Source organism: Chelonoidis abingdonii, chromosome 17 (assembly GCF_003597395.2).
Source record: "Chelonoidis abingdonii isolate Lonesome George chromosome 17, CheloAbing_2.0, whole genome shotgun sequence".
Lineage (NCBI taxonomy): Eukaryota > Metazoa > Chordata > Testudines > Testudinidae > Chelonoidis > Chelonoidis abingdonii.
Window position 1 is genome coordinate 23,473,077 of NC_133785.1, and position 8,956 is coordinate 23,482,032.

Here is an 8,956-nt window from a genome sequence, read left to right on the forward strand (position 1 = left end):
ACCTCACATAATTAGGGGTTTAACAGACTCAAAAAACCTAGTGAGTACAGAGTAGCCATGAGACAGGCTCAGGTAGCAGAAATTCCACTGTGAAAAAGTTTCAGAGTGGTAGCCTGCTGATGATAGCCCACCTTAACTGATTATTCTGATTAGAGTTAGTATGGCAACAACCATTTTTTCATGTCCTCTGTGTATATATATCTATCTATTGTATTTTCCACTACATGAATCTGATGAAGTGGATTTTAGCCCATGAAAGCTTATGCTCAAATAAATGTGTTAGTCTCTAAAGTGGCACAAGTATTCCTCATTCTTTTTACTGTGAAAAAGATAATTATTGTATGAACAGGGCTAACCGGAGGCATTGCCAAAATCCCCAGCCCTGAACATACCAAAAAGACACACATGTAGGGAGAAACACACAATCCAGGTGCTAGCTTGGGTGCAGGCTAATAAGCAGTGGTGCTTCATTCCATCCTGAAACTTTCCTGTATTACTGCTCTGAGATTAGATTAATGTCAGACTTTCCATCAAGGGGATACTTTATTTGTTTTGACATTTATAAATAATGTGTGTCCATCACAGCCTCTGAGATGTAGTGTCTTCCAATGGATAGGGTCTCAGCAGATCTGGGTTTTGTTCCTGGTGCTGCCACTATCTTGCTATGTGACCTTAGGGAAATCACAGCCCTTCTCTGTGCCTTGGTTTCCCCTCCTACCTTTATGTGTTATATACTTAGAGAATAAGCTACTCAGGACAAGGAGTCTCTCTTGCTATAGCTTTGTACAGTGCCTAACACAAAGAGCCACTGGCTGTTAGGAACAGAGGAATTACCCAGTCTGGGGGGTCCATCTGGTACAGTATCCTGTGTCCAAGGCTGTGGCCAGTACCAGCTGCTTCAGAGTCATAAATCTCTGAGTGGATAATGATGGACTAATCTGCCCACTGAAGCAGTTTCTTCCTTTCCCCTGTTAGCTAGAGGTGATGTTGGTTTGTTTTTGTTTTATGTGCCTCTACTATTTGTGGAATCTTCTTTAACATATTTCTTGCATAGGCGCTGACTCCGGGGGTACTCCGGGGCTGGAGCACCCATGGACAAAATATAATGGGTGCTCAGTACCCACCAGTGGCCAGGGGTGGCTCCAGGCCCCAGCATGCCAAGCGCGCGCTTGCGGCGGCATGCCACGGGAGGCGCTCTGCCAGTCACTGGGAGGGTGGCAGGCAGGGTGCCTTTGGCAGCATGCCTGTGAAGGGTCCATCGGTCCCTCCGCAAGCACGCCTGCGGGAGGTCCACTGAAGCCGCAGGACCAGTGAGTGGCAGAGCACCCCCCGCTGCATGACGCTGTGCTTGGGGTGGCGAATTGTCTAGAGCCTCCCCTGCCAGCGACCCCAACGATCACCTCCTCCCCCTCCCCCCAGCACCTCCTGCCTGCTGGTGATCAGCTGTTCAGCAGCATGCAGGAGGTGCTGGGTGGGGAGAGAGGGAGGAGCGGGGGTAGGAAGAGGTGGAGCAAAACAGGGTGGGAAGAGGCAAGGTGGGGCCTTGGGGGAAGGGGGTGGAGTGGGGGTGGAGCCTGGGATGGAGCAGGGGTCGAACATTCCCAGGGAAATGAGAAAGTTGGCACCTCTGATTCCTTGTGTGTGCTCCCCATCTGGTTCTCGTTATGAATCTTCCCAGTTGTTGTCTAATTCCAGCCCATCAGCTGATTGCAATTTGGATTTATACAAGTGTTCTCAGATTTTGTACTAGGGAGGCCTGAGCTCATTACCTCTGTGATCAGCGCATTAACTTTTATTGGCTTGTAGATAACATCCGTCATTTGGTCACTTAATGACTTTTAAACACAGTTTTCTCTTCGAGCTGGTCCCTCCATTAATCTCAGCTCCTTACATGTCTATATCCTGGAGAATCCCAAAGCATGTTTGTGGGGGCCATACCCTAATCTCAGGTACATGGATGTAAATCTTGAGTATCTCTATTGCCTCCATTATCATGGGGGGTACGCAGCATCAGACGCTGGTCCTGTGTATCGATACATCAATTTATCTCACTTATATGATCCTCATCACCATAGAATCTGGGCTCCTAGTGTATAGAGCTAGCGTGTGGCTTTGCCACCAGCCCTGTGTGAGGGGCACCATGTCGTTACATTACTCCAGGAGCAGACTCAGTCACAATCTGGTTCCACGTAAAAGTAATTTTTGTGGTTGGCTCAGATATGCTGGTTAGCACACTGGGGAGGAAGAAACCTGGATCCACCCACATTCATGAGAGGAGGAGTAGCAGCTCCATGGAGCTCATCCCATCCATGACCCACATCCCATCACCAGCCAATGATTGCATTCTATATCTTGCAATAATGCTAAAGCAGCAAAACACATGATGAAACCCTGGACCCGCTGAAGTCAATGGCAAAGGTCCCATTGACTTCAAGATTTCATCCAATGTCACTTCTTCTTTGCAAAACTCTCCTGAAAAAGGAAGAACAGTGAAAAAAGCCTTGTGCATGGTTCTCATAACACTCTTGTCTATGATGCCAGAGAGATCATTGCATAAGGAGGAAGAACATAAGGGAAAAACATGCCAAAGTACTAGCCCACTTAGAATTTCTAAATCTCTCATGGACTTAAAGGCCCCCAAAAGATTTTCTTTATAAGATAACTACAAAATGTTTATTCCAGGTGCATTCTAAATAGAAATCATCATGTTTTTATCAGGAAAAAGCAATCCCGTGGAATGAATATTCAGTGTAATGAGCAGTGCTTGGAGGGAAGAGGCTGTAGAAGTTAGAAGAAATGAATATCTAGATGAGTTTAGCAAGAAACTTTGACCAAGTGTCATTAACATTCACTTTGAGCATAAGAACATCTTAGGTAACTTTTACAAACTCCAGATCAGCAAAGGGACTGAGGTTCCTACATATCTTGGAGGATTTGGGCCTAAAGGACAGATTTTTAAAGATATTTCGGTTCCTAAAGATGCAGATAGGAATCTACTGGGAGTTTCAAAAGCACCTGTGTAGTTAAATATCTTTAAAAATCTGTCCCTAATTTGCTGGAGGAAAAAAACCCTCCATTCTGCGAAATCATAGAATCACAGAATATCAGGGTTTGGAAGGGATCTCAAGAGGTCATCTAGTCCAACCTCCTGCTCAGAGCAGGACCAATCCCCAGACAGATTTTTACCCCAGTTCCCTAAATATTCATATTGAGACAGAAGCTAGCAGCGGTGATGCCAGCAGACATTAAAAAAGAAAGTGTTCTTTCTTATTTTGTAGCAGCAAGTTATTAATCTAAAAGTCTTGCTTGAAAGGGTTCCAGTTTTTGATTTTGTTAATATATTGTCAAATAGTCCATGCCTGAGTTCCATGTTTAAACTTGGTCTCTACCTCTTGTGGTTGCAGATCAGAGTAAACAAAAGAGACTCACAAACAGCCAGTCTGGGAGCTGAACTGCAATCTGCTTCTAAACCAACCCTAAATCCCCCAGAGCTGGAGAGTACCCTTTAGCTCCATATTCAGTAAACAGTGTAGTTATGAAATGCATGTTTCATTAGTGTTTGACATTCGTTTATGTTGTCTGATTATCAACACAAAAGAGAATAATTAATCTGCAGCACCAGCCTGTGGTAACAGATGGGGTGCCTCTCAAACGTTTCACCACAACCCTAATTTTTTACTTCAAGAAAACAACGTCGCTTCACTTCCACTTTCTCCATATGCTTTTCACTCTTGCCAGCCATCCGGAGTCTTAGGAGCAATTTTGATGCCCAGTTACCAAAGACAGCCAGAGGCAGAAACAACAGTAAAGCAACAAAAACATTCAAGGCATCATTTGAAACGAACAGTTGAAAGCAGATAAATAAATAAAGTTACACACTGCAGCTGACTTGTGTTTAACCTGTAGAGTTATTTTCTGTGGCATGGATGCTATTTACATATCTGTAAAAGAAGGAGAACATGATTTACCTAAGTCACAGGGGTGCTGCTGTCGGGATCAATCAATCCAGGGCTCTGCATAACAGGGGAAATGTTATTCATTATTTTAGTTGATCATTTACTTAAAACTGTTTTTACCCACTTATTTGGAAGATGGTGTGCCCAGGTATTATACAGTCTGATGTGTTCCCGTGTGCTAAACAATTAAATATACCTGGGGGCACCGGGGAGTGGAAAATAATAAAATATTTCCCAGAGGAAATAACCTTATTTTGTAACAGATTAAAATGTAGCACAAGACAGAACAACTATAACTAAAGAGGGAAATGTTAACATTTCCTTTAATGCCTTTGTTACCCCCATTGTAAATCCAGACTAACTCCCTGAGCAGTTACTCCAGATTTATGCCAGTGTAATGACGTCAGCACTCAGTTCCTAAGGCTTTGAACTGTTCTTTAGACGAGCAGGTGAAGCAGTGGCCTCTTTCGCCACCTAGGGGATAGAACTATAAATGCAGCAATTGTACAATATGTAGATACCCCAGCAGCAGCATATTTTATCCACGATGAGTGAGTGACTCCTGAAGGGCTGACTCCAGTCTCCTTTCTTCCTCCCCCGCTTCCCTGCTTTCTCACCTCCTGGAGTCATTTGAAAGCAAAGTTGTAGAGCAGCCAGGCAGTCTCACAGTGGGGGATTCTCACCTGAACTCTTCTGAGCATGCAACTCCTTGGTCTTGTGTTTTAAGCAAAAACCAGCAACTTCAAGAAGGAAAGCTGGGAGCTGCCAAAGGAGGGAGCAGAGGAAGGTAAGAAAGCACCTTTTAATTTTAATCTGTTACGTTATCAGTATTTTTGATTGGTCTACGTCCCCAGCTCTGCCTTGGGGTTTTTTCAGATGAAGATGGAAAAACTCACTGCAAGTGGGAGAGGGAAATCCAAGGATTCTGTGTCCTACCCTCCTGGCTGGTTGTTTCTGTGAAGCGAATGAGGGGGAAAATGATTGAGAGGTTCTTGAAATGTAGATTTCAGTAGGAAAAAAACAATGCCCAGGAAAGGCCCTGCGGTGACTCTGAAGGGGATGGGGAGGGAGAGACATTGTTACTGAGATGGGACAGTAACCTTGGTTTGCTGTAATGCTCCCTCCCTTGCTTTGTTTCTGTTTGAGGAGGACACGCCAAGTGCCTTCGGAGGGGATGAGGTGGATTTGGATGCTAGGACTGTCTCTGCCTCAGGAGGACTGAGATTGGCTCCCCTTGGCTCATCCAGAAGGAAGAGAGGACAAGTTCTCAGGCCAGAGGTCACCATTACTGAAACCAACAGAGAGGGAAAGGAATCAAAACTTGGGAAGAGAAGAGAAAAGAGACAGAGGGAAGGGGAGTTCCAGAGGCAGGAGAGAAGAGCTGAAAACCATTAGGTCTCCTGCAAGGGGAGGCTGTAAAGGGGAGACACTGCACAGGAGACCCCCACCGAAACCCTTGTTGGTGCAAAGTGCTGCATGGGACGGGGCTGGCCATGGAGAAGTTGTCCCTGGAAGGGAACGACCTGTGGACTATCAACGGCTCACTGATCAACTCCAGCCTGAGCCTTGAGAACCGGACTTATGGGGTCAACAGGACCACTGATCCCCTGAAGAGGAATGAGGACATGGCCAAGGTGGAGGTGACGGTGCTCTGCCTCATCCTCTTCCTCGCTCTGACAGGCAACCTGTGTGTGCTGCTGGCCATCCACACCACCCGGCAGAAGCACTCCCGCATGTATTATTTCATGAAGCACCTGAGCATCGCTGACCTAGTGGTGGCCATTTTCCAGGTTCTGCCCCAACTCATCTGGGACATCACCTTCAGGTTCTATGGGCCGGATTTCCTCTGCCGGCTGGTCAAGTACCTGCAGGTGGTGGGGATGTTTGCTTCCACCTACATGCTCCTGCTGATGTCCCTTGACCGGTGCCTGGCCATCTGTCAGCCCCTGAGGTCATTGCACAGGAGGTCTGACCGGGTATCTGTCCTCCTCACCTGGCTGCTATGCCTGCTCGTCAGCATCCCCCAGATCCACATATTTTCCCTTCGGGATGTGGGCAATGGGGTGTATGACTGCTGGGCAGATTTCATCCAGCCCTGGGGAGCCAAAGCATATATCACCTGGATAACCCTGACTGTTTACATTATCCCTGTGCTGATGCTGAGCGTCTGCTATGGCTTGATCAGTTTCAAAATCTGGCAGAACGTGAAGCTAAAAACGGCCCACGAGAACATGAACCTGTCCTCCAGCAGTGCGGCTCTCTCCAGGGTCAGCAGCATCAAACTAATTTCTAAAGCCAAGATCCGGACAGTGAAAATGACCTTCATCATAGTCTTAGCTTTCATAGTGTGCTGGACTCCTTTTTTCTTTGTGCAGATGTGGTCTGTGTGGGACAAGAATGCTCCCAAAGAAGGTAAAGTTCTCCCTCATTTCATTTATAGAAAATATATATTTGCATGTAATAGTTAGTGTTGGCGACTAATAATTAACACATCAGTTGGCTGCAAAACAACCATTCCAGATGTGATCGGGGTGGTAGAGAGATTTCAGTCTGAATCAAGGCTCATTAGGGTGCTGAAAGGAGAGAGACTGATGACTTGCATCTGATCTAAGGCATGCAGTTCTGACACTTCATTGGAGTCACTCCTGGTTTTCTGGGGGCTAAGGAACCAGAATCAGCTCCTCTGGGTCTTGAACTGAAACCTGGACCTGGAAAACAGTTTCCCCCCCTGTTTGCCAAGGCAATTCTCATTTGCACACAATGTGCACTTCCCTCTTTTGTCTGTCAGCACGGCATAGCTATAGCAGCTTGAGCATGTCTGCTGAAATGGCACCCTGCAGGGTTGGGTGTGTCAGGGAGCCAGGCTGGGGACCTGGGGAGCCCTCGTGGATAGGCACGTGGAACTTTTCTGGGGAAATCTCATTTAGCTGAAGTGGAAGCATTTTGAGGAGATGCATTGGTTTGGATGATGTTTTTAGCAAGGAGACAGAGAGAGACTCTCTCGCACTTTATGGTCTGGTGATTAGGGCACTAATCAGAGACTCAGGTAATGATCTGAAAACTTCTGCTCTGAATCAGGCAGATGAGGGACTTGAAAATAGGTCTGCCACACCTTAGGCCAGGGCCTTAACCACCACTCTACCCCCTTCCTAAACAGAAAAGCTTGGTTTCAGTGCAAAGCTGGATGTTCCAACACAAATCTGTTTTTGCAAACAAAAAGTTTGAGAGGTTTGGTTGTCATTCCAATGTGGAACAAATGTACAAACCTCGGAATTTGCTGCAAAACAGAGTATTCGTCCCCGGCTCACCTGTACTGGGCATCTTCTTCGTAGTGTAAATTCAAGGTCATTCGCAGGAGTCAAGCTTCATTAATAATAATGCCTGGAGATGGCTTCCCCATTAATTTCTGTGGTGCTTTGCAGGCATATACTTCCGAGTGCTGGGTTTTTAAAAATATCAGGTACTGGCCATGAATAATGTTAAATGTATCAACAGCACAGAGCATCGACTCTCAGTGGCAGGGGAATTGAGGGTGAGAGACCCTGAAACCAGCTGGTTTGATATCTCGTTCTCACATTCCCCAGCATCTTCTCTTCCTTTTCAATGCCCCTTTCTTCCCTCTCCTCTCCTCTCCTCTCTATTCTTTTTTGCTTTCCTTCTTCCCTTTCTTCCCTCTGCTCCCTTTTTCTCTTCTCTCCATTCTCTACACGCACTGCGATGCTCTTTGATGCTGGCTGTAGGTAGCATGTTTCCCTTAATGTTCCAGTGATTTATTAGTTAGTTGGAATGAAAACATTTTGGAAAGGGTGAGGTGCCATTTTTCATACAGGAACGCTGCAGTAGCTAAGGCTGATAACAGGCAGTAAAATCCATTACAACCCCCTCTTTTCCCAGTACTTTCAAAAGCACTTTCCCCTTCAGGCTGACGCTTTCTATTCTCACTCTGTGCTCTGAATCGGAGTCGGAAAGTTTGAGGAAAATCCCTTCAGTCCTTTTTTGAGGTAGGGGAGAGTGAAATAAAAATATCTTGGGAAAGTAATTTATCATCCTTTGGGATGATAAATTACTTTGCATAAAAACTGAACTCCCCCATGGGAGATTTTTACATGTCCCCAGTAAATCTGAAACAGGGGCTATGCCTCAATGTATGTATCTGCAGTTCTTTAGTCTTCTCTCTACTCTCCTTATTGCTGGTGCAGGGATTATCCCATGGGAATGTTGTCCTGGCCAGCTGCTCACCACGTTTGCTTGGTTATTCACACTGGTAATTGCATCTGCTTTATAGATGTCTAGTGGGATAAGAAAGGTCCTTATTTTAAACATCTGCTAAGAAGGGCTTGCTAATGATGCCCTTGCACACATACCTCTCTGTTGCGCTGTTGAGCTCCCTTTCAGAACAGGATAGAATTGTAGATTGGGACTCAAATTCAGAACCGATGATTGCTTTCCAGGCCTGCATGTTTGTGCCACTCGTTCTCACTTACTCTGTCAAATGATCGGTACTATGGTGCTATACCTAAGAAGAAGCAGACTGTGACGGCAGAGCATGTTAATAACTCATCGGGTGTGAGAGCCAGGTGTTTTGTCTACAGCACAGGATGTTATTTTAGCAAGAGCATCCAGTATTTAATAAACAGAACAGGAGTACTTGTGGCATCTTAGAGACTAACAAATTTATTTCAGCATAAGCTTTCGTGAGCTACAGCTCACTTCTTCGGATGCACAGAATGGAACACACAGACAGGAGATAGTTATACATACTGTTTTTTGAATGTTATGATTCCTGATGTCCGATTTGTGTCCATTTATTCTTTTGCATAGAGACTGTCTGGTTTGGCCAATGTACATGGCAGAGGGGCATTGCTGGCACATGATGACGTATAACCCATTGGTAGATGTGCAGGTGAACGAGCCCCGATGGTGTGGCTGATGTGCTATGATGGTGTCACTTGAATAGATATGTGGACAGAGCTGGCATCAGGCTTTGTTGCAAGGATAGG

The 8,956-nt window shown here is 45.7% G+C and overlaps 1 protein-coding gene across 1 annotated transcript in view; it reads left to right on the forward strand.

Moving 5' to 3' along the window:
• Positions 1-5,164: 5,164 nt before the first annotated feature.
• The window catches only part of OXTR (oxytocin receptor), a 17,627-nt gene continuing 13,835 nt past the window's right edge, over positions 5,165-8,956 (forward strand). Inside the window, exon 1 of the mRNA XM_032784165.2 lies at positions 5,165-6,368. Coding sequence (XP_032640056.1) covers positions 5,450-6,368 — 919 coding nt within the window. The 5' untranslated portion in view covers positions 5,165-5,449. The remainder of the gene's footprint in view (positions 6,369-8,956) is intronic.